At 43.6% G+C, this 12,742-nt stretch overlaps 1 protein-coding gene across 1 annotated transcript in view; it reads left to right on the forward strand.

Annotated features, from left to right (window-relative positions):
• LOC144826298 (hydroxylysine kinase-like) overlaps positions 1-12,312 on the forward strand; it is a 650,942-nt gene extending 638,630 nt beyond the window's left edge. The window contains exon 4 of the mRNA XM_078684643.1: positions 11,849-12,312. Coding sequence (XP_078540769.1) covers positions 11,849-12,312 — 464 coding nt within the window. The remainder of the gene's footprint in view (positions 1-11,848) is intronic.
• The last annotated feature ends 430 nt before the right edge of the window (positions 12,313-12,742 follow it).

Below are 12,742 nucleotides of genomic sequence, written 5' to 3' on the forward strand. Positions count from 1 at the left end.
GAAGCTTTTCCTTTACAGGGGTCGGGTTGGAGTTATACTGAATGGGGTGTCCTGATGCTAAAGTTGTACTTTGTAGTTACAGTCTACTGCTAAGGATGAGAGCCTTAGTTGGCCCCGCCATAGTGAACCCAGGTTTAATGACAAATTGAATCACCGTCTTTATTTCAGCCATGGACTTACGGACTCAGCCCTTACTTCCCATGTAAATAATCCCCCCTGATACACTTGGCTCTGGTGCCGTGTGGCGCCGTGTTGTGATACCACTGTTGATGCATTTTTGCCTTGCAGGTTGGAGATATACTAAACTACTTACTAATTTTCCAACTCAAGCTGGTGTCCTGCCTCTTTTGTGGTGTGCCTGGTGTGTTGTCTGTGGGTACTGCGTGAGTGCTTAACATGTCCTCCGAAGTTTGGCCTGCCCGCTTGGTTCCGTGCTACCCCCCCTGGAGATTTGGTAACCCCATTTCTTACACCCTGTTAATGATCAATGATTGTGTAAAGACTTGAGACATCCATGGTAATAAATATGTCATTAGGGGGCAGATGTATCATCCGTTTTTTTTGTCGCAAATGCTGCGATTCGCAAAATAGCAGCGTTTGCGACAAAAAAAACAGGATTTGGAATGCATCATGCAAAAAGCCTCGCAATAATAAGGAATCGCAAATTTTGCGATTCCTTAATACTGCGAGGCTTTTAAGAAATGGCAAATTGAGATTTCTTATTTGAAATGTATTAAGCATTTCAGTGTTGCGATTTTTTACTAAGAATTCGCAAATTACCACCAACTTGTAGTTGGTGGTAATTGGCGAATTCTTTTCAAAATGCACTTTTTTTAAATTCTAAAGGTGCCATATGGCGCTCATACATGCCCTTAGGGCATGTATGTGCGCCATATGCGCACACATGTCAAATTCAGGGGTGCAGCAGGGTGTCCTTAAGACACCCTTGCACCCTTTAAATTATTCTCAATTTGCGATCAGCAAATTGCTAATCGCAAATTGAGAATAATTTCACATTCATTCCTATGGGCCTCCAGGCCCATAGAAATGAATGGGAAATTATTCCTTAATTGCGATTAGCAATTTTCTAATCGCAATTAAGGAATTTTAAGAAATCGCTAAAAAATAGCGAATTTCTACATACATACCATTTTGCACTTCTCAAATAGCGATTCCTTAAAAATCGCTATTTGAGAATCGCAAAATGGTATCTTGATACATCTGCCCCCTGGTGTCCAAACTATGTCATTGATTTTACATAAAAAGTCTTTCGTGTCTTTGATGTAGAAAGGTAGTAAGGTCACATATGCCTGAAGAAAATGGTCGACATATTTAGAGATGTTTTCAAAAACACTCCCCAGCGATTAGACAATTGGTCTCCCTGGGGGCACTAGGGGAATCTTTGTGCACCTTCGGTAGAAAGTAAATAATGGGTAATTTGGGGTAATCTTTTTTCATGAAAAGGTATTCTTCCCATGTGATAAGGCCCTCTTCTTGCCATCTGGTTAGTTTGCTCCATGTTTCAAGAATGCTGTAATTGTACGTTTTATTGTCTGTTCGTATGTAAAAGGAAGTGTTATACAGCTGTCAATGAGCCTCAGTTATAAACATATTTTTACTCAAAAGTACAAATTTCCCACCTTTATCCGCCGGGCGGATGACGATTTCTTTATCATTAGCAAGGGAGGATATGATGGCTCTTTGTTTCATAGTCGGATTGCCTGCAAAAAAGTTATGTGCGGCTCTGGTGGGTTTGTATTCCATGAGTGCTTTGGTTACTACCTCATGAAATGTATCAACATTGTCATGCGGGAGAATCGGATAAAAGAGGGATTGGGGTTTGAAGGGAGTTTTAGCAGCTCTAGCAGTGGGGATTTCCTCCGTTCCTTGTATGTCATCAAGTTCTTGCATGGCATTAAAAACGTCATAGTCCCCAATAGTTAGACCGGTAACGTTAGTTTTATGTTGGTCCAGGATAACGCTACCTTATAAGGTATGCCATTTAGTCAACTTGAGCTTCCTTACAAATTTAAAAATGTCTATTCAGGTCTCAGAGTAGTTAAACATTTCTGTGGGACAGAACAATAGCCCTAGACAAAGAGTACTTTTCTCACGGGGTGGGAGGGTGCGAGTGGTTAAATTAATGATGGTTTTGTTTACCATAGTTGTGTCCATCATGTGTCCATCATGGTGACTTCCTCTTTCTCATGCACCGTCCGGTTCCCACTGGTTTTGTGTTTTCTTTTTTGTATCTGGTGTTTGCGCCGCCTTCGTCGTTGTTTACTTTGCCCCTGCCTCTTCCCTGCCTCTTCCTCTTGGTGTTGGTTGGGAGGTTGTGTTCGCCGATTGCCGCCCCCTCCTCAGCGTACGGTATCGTCTAAAAAAGGAGCTAGACATGTAAGAAATTCTACTTCTGAGGTTGTGCTGAAAGTGTGCACTGAGATATCAGTTTCAGAGTCACTGGTCATGGTGTCTGGTACAGGCGCTCTTGGTTCACTTTGTGTTGTTGCCTGATCTTGGGAACCACTTGTTTATTGAGGTTGGAAGTTATATAGGTGATTGTACTTCCTGCTGTAGGTTAAGATGCGTCCACTTTCGTAATCTGCACAGTCACGGTGCAGTTTCCATTGTTTTCTACGTTTGATGTCATCCTCGTATTGTGTCATCCGTTTTTTTAATTCATCCTTTAATTTGGATATTGTAGTCTGGTCAGAGTTTTTCTTGAGCTCTTCTTCAAGTTTCGTGATTTCTTTAATGAAGGTGTCTGGATCTTCCCACGCATACTTTATCAGGATGCAGAGCATATTCTTGGAACTTTTTTCAGAATTTTCTGCCCACTCCTCCAACATGCCTGGGTTGGGAAATTCATAGGAGGGTGTGGTGTAGATGCACAGTCCGCTGGGGATCATGTTCTTGTCAACATAGTCCTACAGGGATACTGCCTCCCACCACTTAGATGTTTCAACTTTTTAAAGTTTTTCGTATTTTCTTAACTGGGTAGTAAGTGTATTACCGTTGTCCTTTGTAGCTGCTACATTGATCTGTGTCTTTCCTGGTGCCCTTGCCAGAAAGGTTTGGGCTGCCAGGCATCTCTGGAATTTTTCATCCATGCTGCCACCAGATATGACCAGAGATGATCCTGTTCACAGAGCTGAATACAGCTTGATTTTGCCTTCGTAGTACCTTGTTCGAGTTCAAAGCTCCTCAAATATACTTCGTATTCTTTTTGAGTAAATTCCCCTCCAGATTGGAGGTTCAGGTTGCCGCCTTTACAATGGTGTCCTCAAAATGCGGATCACGGAGGTTGAGCGTCACGCCTGCCTCGCGGGTTGGGAGTAGAGATATTTCTTGGCTTTATGCCATGTAGATGATCTCCCAGCTATTCCCTCCCACCAGAGAGCTTCAGACACCGACCAGCCAGAGAAACCACCCCCCACACAACGCAGCACTCGAAGAAGCGGACACAGGCAAATGCGGCCATCTCGAGTCTGCGCCGGTATGTGGCTTACCTTTGGGACGTCGGTCCCGATGCCCCTGGGAGTCAGCACTGTTGATGAAGGTCGTCCTGGCTCCACTCATTTGGAAAAATCCGTCACTTTGAAAGAAGACGGCCGCCAGGTTTCCTCCATAAATATTGCAGAGTCAAGTGCCCCTTCTGGAAACTCCGCCCATTGACCGGTGGCGCGACAATCGCCGGCGGTGCACAGACCGGCATATAATCAAAAGAGTAATCCAATAACACGCGCTCTCAGAAGTCTTTGCCCAAATGAATTTAATCGAGGTTACGTGTTTCGGAAGCGAACTTCCTTGTTCGCACGAGGAACCCAAGCAGCGCTTTAGTTTACATATTAACAATACTGCCAATAGAAAGCAGACTACCAGTTCTGTAGTCAGCGGCCATCTTTGAATGTGCAAATTACAAACCATAATGAATTTGTGCATAGTTCAGTTTGAATAGTGCAAATGGCTTATGTACATATATACAGCGACAAATATATACATAGTTACACACATGGGTGCCATTTCTTGTAATACCAAACTTGGTTTCAGCGTCTATTTTGTATACAGTTTTGTGACGCTATTCCCATATTGCAGGATGCCTGTATGCAAATGCAATTTTAATGCACGGTGCATAATATCTCCTTATACCATGAAGTGGTGCATATATATTTTTATTTATTTTATTTATTACATTTATAAAGCGCCTGACTCACGCCAAATGGGCTATCTCCGCGCTGAGGACAAAATTACATATAACACAAGGGGAGAAAGAGATTAGAAGAGCTGAGTCTTAAGTTTCTTCCTGAAAGACATATAGTTGACTTCCTGACAAAGATCTACTGACAGTTGATTCCATAATGTAGGAGCTAAGTAAGAAAAGGATTTGCCTCTCAATCTGGTCTGCTTAATGCGAGGAATAGTGAGCAGGCTTTTGACTTCAGATTGAAGTGAGAGCGCATAGGGGTATATTTAATTAGTTTTTCTGTCAAATATGTTGGACCCATAGAATTAAGGCCTTTAAACACCAAGCAACACACTTTGAAATGAATTCTCTTGCGAATTGGAAGCCAATGTAGGCTATGCAGGAGAAGAAGGGAAGGGGCACGATAGGGAGCACTAGTCACCAGACGGGCAACAGTATTTTGCACCACCTTTAATCTTTGTAACTCAGAGTCCTTAGCGGATATCAGCAAAGCGTTGCTATAGTCCAAATGGCTAAGGACCAGAGCATGAATTAACGTTTTGCGTGTGCCCATCGGCAGAAAGTGAAAAATCCTCCGGAGCAGACTCAGAGCATAAAAACAGGATCTCTTAACTGCTGCAATGTGACCCTTCAAGTTAAGGTCTCTGTTGACTAGTACTCCTAGGTTTTTGACCACAGTCTTTGGGGTAGGAGCTACACCCAATTCTTCAGGCCACCACCCAGGAGACCATCTCGAAATAGCATCCTTAAACAGCATAATCTCAGTTTTCCCTGTGTTTAATTGCAGAAAGTTTCTCTTCATCCAGATGGTTATAGTTTTCATACCTTCAGAGAACACTTTCTGAACATCAGGGGTATATTTGTTGTAAGTGAATATCAGCTGTGTATCATCTGCGTAGGAAATTGGGAAAAACCCAACTTTCCTAAGCAGAGCAGCCAATGGGGCGACGTAGACGTTAAATAGAGATGGGCTAAGACAGGAGCCCTGTGGCACACCTTTCGTTACATGACTGAGTTTTGATTGAAAAGGGCCTAGATTTACTATTTGGGTCCTGTTAGTTAAAAAGTCCTGTATCCAGTTCAAAGCTGAGTCCTGAACCCCTGTGAGACAAGGTCTGTCTACTAAGATTTGGTGAGATATAGTGTCGAACGCGGCGGACAGGTCAAGCAGCACCAAAATTACTGACTGACCTGCATCCGCCAGCATTCTTATATCATCAGTTACCTTCACCAAGGCCAATTCAGTACTATACTTTGGCCGAAAGCCTGATTGAGAATGGTCCAGGCAATTGGAGTATTCCAAAAAGGCCGACAGATGACGTGTCTCTCCAAGAGTTTACTATATAGGGGTAGCAAGGAGATAGGACGGTAGTTGGTAATAACATCAGAGGCCAATTTTGCATTTTTACGGATTGGCATGATTTGGGCAACTTTCCAAGCTTTAGGCAGTTTACCCTCTTTGATAGAGTGGTTCAGAACAGAGCAAAGAAGTTCAGCTAATTCTTCTGCCAGCTTCTTAACAAACTTAGCAGGAATTAAGTCAGTAGGTGAACCTGACTTAGCGGATCTTAGTAATAATTCAGTGTCTTGGACTGTTATCAAACAACACAGTTGATGGACAGAATGTAGAACAATGTCATACATTCACCCAAGTACAAGGATCTGGGCCTAAATCCATCGTTTTTTTGCACTCCACACCACCCTGGGTTAGACACTGGCTATATGCAAATCAGCTCTGACCCTGTGCCTCATGGGAACAGTCCAGTCTGAACTACCAAGCCATGTCTTTTCCCAGACCGGAATCAAGCATCCAAGGACCGGTTTCTGGCTATCAGCCTTCATCAGCCAGGATAGCTTGACTCCAGTGGTGTGGAGAGCCTGGGACTCACGTGTGAGCATACCCAGCCCACTCGGGGTGAAAATTGCAAAAAACACAGTTGATGGACAGAATGTAGAACAATGTCATACATTCACCCCAGTACAAGGATCTGGGCCTAAATCCATCATTTTTTTGCACTCCACACCACCCTGGGTTAGACACTGGCTATATGCAAATCAGCTCTGACCCTGTGCCTCATGGGAACAGTCCAGTCCGAACTACCAAGCCATGTCTTTCCCAGACCGGAATCAAGCATCCAAGGACCGGTTTCTGGCTATCAGCCTTCATCAGCCTGGATAGCCACACCACTGGAGTCAAGCTATCCTTTATTGGGTCTTTGTAAATTATGGCAACTCCACCGCCTACTTTGTGGGACCTATCCAGTTTTAGAATATGATAGCCCACTGGTACCGCGACTGCAATATCAGGAGCCGAAGCAGATCTTAAATAGGTCTCCGTTAGGAAGCCTATGTCAGAGGCTAACGTGGAGAAAAGATCCCAGATGTTTATTGCATGTTTAGGAAGCGAGCGAACGTTCGCTAAAAAACAATGCCAGTTGGATTTATGGGGCCTGGAGTCGATACATTGTGTGGTCTGGGATCCCACCCCTAAAGGGGGGGTAGGCTCTCAAATCTGCATTTGACGCATGTGAAGCTACCCTCGATATTGGGAGGGAGCCGATTAGTACATGTAGTACAATCACCGTTACCTTTAGTCTACCCTTTAATCTTCCCGATGTTCCGCAACTCAGATCTGGTATATTTGTGATCTTGTCTGCAGCCCTGTATGTTGTCCGTCGGCAAAAATATAAGGGGTATGGCGCCTGGCGGCACCCAGGCGCGGACGGGCGCAGACTGGCTTGCCTTAGGTGCGCCTTCGGCGCGCCATCGGCGCGTAGGCTGCGTGTCGCCCAGCACATGGTTTTATGGGCTCCAAGCGTTCGAATACTAGAGCGCTGACCCTAGCCCGGAAGTGAGTATTTTAGCCGGAGCAGTGAAAGGAAGAATCTCCCTCCACAACAAACGAGTGGTGCTCGCGGTGGACCGGGGAGAGTGAACGTAGTCCCTAACACACAATAAACAAGTTAAAAGGTTTGTTTTTAAAAATTATAATTCCGAGTTCGATTTACAGCAGCATATAATGCACCATGAGCAGTTCTGGCACTATTTCATACCCTAGGTGCTGGAGCGCGTCCGCTGCGCGTCGCCCAGCACATGGTTTTATGGGGTCCAAGCGTTCGAACACTAGAGCGCTGACCTTAGCCTGGAAGTGAGTATTTTAGCCAAAGCAGTGAAAGGAAGAATCTCCCTCCACAACAAACGAGCGGTGCTCGCGGTGGACCGGGGAGAGTGAAAGTAGTACCTAACACACAATAAACAAGTTAAAAGGTTTTTTTTTTTAAATATAATTCCGAGTTCGATTTACAGCAGCATATAATGTACCATGAGCAGTTCTGGCACTATTTCATACCCTAGGTGTTGGAGCGCGTCCGCTGCGCGTCGCCCAGCACATGGTTTTATGGGGTCCAAGCGTTTGAACACTAGAGCGCTGACCCTAGCCCGGAAGTGAGTATTTTAGCCAAAGCAGTGAAAGGAAGAATCTCCCTCCACAACAAACGAGCGGTGCTCGCGGTTGACCGGGAAGAGTGAAAGTAGTCCCTAACACACAATAAACAAGTTAAAAGTTTCGTTTTTTAAAATATAATTCCGAGTTCGATTTACAGCAGCATATAATGTACCATGAGCCGTTCTGGCACTCTCTCATACACTAGGTGTTGGAGCGCGTTGTGAATACACATTAAGGCATCATAGATCATAATCAGAGTAGGCGCCCGCTGTAAAGTGTAAGGGGCAGAGATACCTGAAAACCTGCAGTGGTCATACGTTGATCAAGTCTATTGTAAGTACTGGGACTACTGGAGGCCTAAAGACGCTAAATGCCTCGTTATTGTGCTTAAAACTCACATGCTTTAGCTCTAGTGGCTAGGTGGTGACCTGAAGGTGAGGTATACACGACCAGGCTGTTATACTGTACAAAAGAACAATACAATACTAGCGCCAAGTGGCAGATTTTTCAAAGAAATACCAGTCCAAAAACAAGTCTTAAAGCAGTGACAAAATAGTAAAGAAAAATAGAAATAAAATACTTTGAAGTCTTATCTATGCTTCTGGTGGTGCACTCCCACATACTTGTGCAAACCTAACGAAAGGCAATGGAGCTTTGACAGGTTCTGAGGAGATACAATCAGGGAGGGAGAGGTGTGGCGCAGCGGCCGTGGCGGCTGACTCCAGAGGACAGGTGACCTCCGCAAAGTGCAATGCCAGCATAACACCCCTCTCTAGCCAAATTTGGTATCCTGATTGGGTAATCGATAATTTTCTGCACAAACACTTTGATTCTTCTGACAGAGTGCTACGCCAGCACCTCTGCTCTCGATCTTCTATAGCATGCGTTGGGTCAGTGACAGGTCAGCTACTCGGAGAAGTCGGACAATTTCTCTAACTAAACCTACCTTAGTTATACTATTTCCAGGGCAATGTACCACCTCTAAATGTTGCAAATCTATGTGTTCCCCTTCAGTGATTGGTCAGAAAGATAAGGAGAGGTCGTCACACCATACTAAGATGAGATCATTCTTCATTGACTGATATTGATCAAGTTCCCGCCCATAATTTAATTTCTCACGCCTTTATTCCACCCAGCAACATTAGTATACAATTTGAATACATTGTATTTGATACAGTTTGTTTGCTTCCTCTCTTGAGGTCAAATGTGCAGGTTCCCAGGAACATCATGGGTAAGAAGAGTGTTGGCAGCCATTCAATGACAGAGGCTTCATGATTTTCAGGGATTCTCTGCACAGACGCAGCTTTTCAATATGGAGTTTGTGTCACTTTCAGGCCCAAATACGAGCTAGTAAAGTCAAAGTGAGACACATTAGAAAACAAAAATAAATGAATGCACTGTATACCATTTATCTCTACTCTAACCCCATTACTTTAGTCATACTATAGCATTAGTAGTTTAGCAGAACGAATAAAGTTTAGTACAAGCAGCAGCCTGTGCGTTAGTATGAGTAAGCATGAAGCAGCCATCTTGGCACTAGTGCGCAGAAGCAAGAATTTCCCACCAAAGCAAAGGACGTCATACCACGTAGATGTGGCAGACGCATGCGGCGGCCATTTTAAGGCATTCAGGTTATTGTTAGTAAAAGCACATAGAAGAGCTTCCCCTGGATACTAAATATGTCGTGTAATGCAAATATTAATAGACAAAACATGTTGATTAATATGTTAAATGTTATTTCGAGAGGGCTGAGTCCAAGCAAGTTTCTGTACGTGTGAAACCTTGCTCCATCACAAACACAGTAGTGAAATATTATGATTTGTACATAAATGTATTCAAAGTCGAGACAATATTAGACACATTCTACAGAAACTTACAATGACACCAATATTTCTCAAAGGGAACAAATAGAATTATAGATGGGTAACAGTGAATTACGGGGACATTTTTCACCAAGAGGTACCGAGTGACGTCAAATAGACAACAAGAGCAAAGCTCGAGTTGTCTATGATGTCACTCCAGGTAAAAAACATCCTGGTAATTCACTTTTTATCCATCCACAATTTTATGTTATGTATGGCCCCTAAAATCCTCTGCCCCAGTCTTAAACTACTCCGCAGGGGGCTAGCCTTACCAAAGATCCATTGACCCTGTTATTGAGCTATACTGCACAGATACCTAGGACCTACAGAAAATTTCTAGATGTTTCTTTGTTGCTAGCCAAGCGACGACTTGCCTGTCGATGGGGGAGAGGGAGGGCCCCAAAGTTCAAAGAATGGTTGCAGGACATGCTATATTGCCAGGAACAGGGTAAAATGTATGCAGAGACTCAACCAATCGCCTCCAGACCTAATGATATCTGGGGTCCCTTACAGATCTACATGCTACAACAAGGGACAACACAAACAGGTGGAGAAACTGCAGAAACGCAGGGGTAAGGGAACGTGTGAGACTGCACTGCCTCTTGGTATGGACACATTGGCCGGGCATTAATGTACTAGTGCTACCTTATGGATTGAGGGTGCTGCCCGCTTATTATACAAAAAATGTGGCTTTACCATACTTGTTTTGATGCTATGTCATGATAGTATTTGCTTTGAACACATTGCCTATTTCGATATGATTCTGTGAAACTGTTTTCTGTCGCTGATATTTGCATTCTTGTAGCCTGTAATATTGAAATCTGGTAAACTGCCCGGTATGCGTCATCTCTGTACTTGACATGTTATGAGAATGTATGATGTTTCTATTTTAAAAATTGCAAAAATAAAGTAAAAAAAAAAAACTACTCCGCAGGGCGACATGATAATGACAGAGCTATACATAACATGCCGTCTCCTCCCTGAGGCAAATGTGTAAAATAAATATCTTGCCTGATATTCTTAACCAAAACCCACCACCTTCTCTCCCTTCCTTCCCCATTCTGCAGCTGTGCTTTCTGATTTCAGTCAAAGCAGACAAGCTGGGCTGTGCTGATGGGCTCTCGGAGAGCCCAGTCACCGGGCCTGGAAGGCCTTTATGACATCACAAGTGCAAAACTAGTTTTGCTATCAACTGTTGTGTTGTCATATTAAGGAGTTATGAATTTCAGAAACTGAAATAAATTATAGAGGCTCTCTGAAAGAGACTGACATAAAAAACAGATGTGCAGTTTGGTGTCAGTTGGTTGCCAGCAGTTGGACTGATGGGTCCCTATTTGGATTGTAGCCTGACTGACAGACCCTAGGGGACATATTTACAACTTCTGGTGCATCTCTGCTAATCAGCAGAGATGCACCAGAACAGTTGCGACACGCCAAACCACCTCTGCGACACCAGTGATGCGCCACATTTACAATGCGGTACACCGTGGCGCACGGAAGGGCAGATGCATGTCGCATCCCCCGGCGGAAAGGTGGCGCATTTTTGGAGTCGCGTCACAATCGCGACGCAGCCCGAGCAAGACTTGTGGTGCCCCTATGCCTGACATTCTGCGTCAATCCTTACGCCTGCTTCAAGCAGGCGCAGTGTTTTGACGCAGCATGGCCTCAAAAGTAACAGAGTGAAATCTTGTAGATTTCACTCAGCCACTTTTACGAGGCGTTCCTGCGCCGGAACGCCCCCCCCCCGCCCCCATGTCAGATCGCCCACAGGCGGTGCAGGGCTTTACAACGGGATGCATCTCCCTGGATGCGTCAGGTTGTAAATACCCTGCAGCATGGCGCTAGCTTTGTGCTGCGGCTGCGTCACAAAGTGATGGAACAGCGGCGCAAATGTGGTGTAAGGGGCCTATGAAATCTGCCCCTAGGTGTTTACCATCCCTCCATTCAGCTCAGGAGTGAATCAGGTGCAGTGCAGAGTTTTACAGTTTTCTACACCTGATACCTATTTATACGCATACACAGTGGGTCTGCGTTTATTAACTACAGTAATAACCACTTTAGTATCATTCTGTGATGAATACTGCGTTTTTTTTGCTCCTGTGAACCATAATATAAAAGGAATGTTTCATTTGCAAAAAGGATTACCACTGGATTCTGGCTGAAACTCTGTGATTATACAACACGTCATTAATATTTGGCTAAGACAACTCAATGTAATACATTTCCGTTTATGTTTTTTTGACAGTATTCTGTGTTACTATGTTCAACGATGAGTCTTTGATTCAGAATACATTCTAAATACTTGATAATAACTTTTATAATATTTCTCACTTTTAGGTTTAAATCATGGAGATCTGAATGACTACAATATTTTATTACAGCAAACGAGCAAGGATTCACTTGGCAAAAAACAAGACTCCTATAGGATATCTGGTATTTTGGACTTTAATCTCATGAGCAATGGTTATTATGTATTTGAAGTGGCAATAGCAATGATGTACGCAATGATTGAAAGTCAAGACCCACTTAAGGCTGGTGGGTATGTTCTTGCTGGATTTGAAAGTATTTTACCCCTGAAACCCATGGAGAGGGATGCCCTTTTTTTATTGGTCATGGGCCGATTTGCACAGTCGCTGGTAATTGCCAGGCATAGTGTTCTTCAGCACCCAGAGAATGAAGAATATCTAATGGTCACAGCAAAAACAGGTTGGAAGCATCTGTTGACTATGGCAGAATTTGGCAAAGAGGCCGTGGAGAAAATATGGTTTGATACTGCAAAGGAATACAGTGAATGTAAATAAATATAATATTGTTGCTGTTTTATAATTTTTCAGATTTATACTAATTAGAGAACAGTGTCCCCTGTCTTTTGATTACATTTCATCGAATGATAAAGTGATTTTTGCGAGCTGGCAGAAATGTATTTGAAAACACAGCTACCAAATAATATTGTGGAGCCGTTTTAACTTGACAAAAGGATTTTGGAGAGTATGTGGTGTTACAATCAGAGCTTCTGACTTTGGAACTGGGAACCAGGTTCGACTCTCATTGTCGGCTCAACATCCTGTGATTCAGGGCAAATTACTTAATGTTCCTGTGCTTAAAAATGAATGGGACTTTGTGTAATGTAACTGGTGCTCAGGTAAAGTATCCCAATGCCTTGGTGTTGAGTTTGTGCTATATAAAACAGAAAAAAGAAATGCCCCCTTGGCCATAACGTTTGTTGGTCTT

The sequence above is a fragment of the Lissotriton helveticus genome, chromosome 3_2, assembly GCF_964261635.1.
Source record: "Lissotriton helveticus chromosome 3_2, aLisHel1.1, whole genome shotgun sequence".
Taxonomy (NCBI): domain Eukaryota; kingdom Metazoa; phylum Chordata; class Amphibia; order Caudata; family Salamandridae; genus Lissotriton; species Lissotriton helveticus.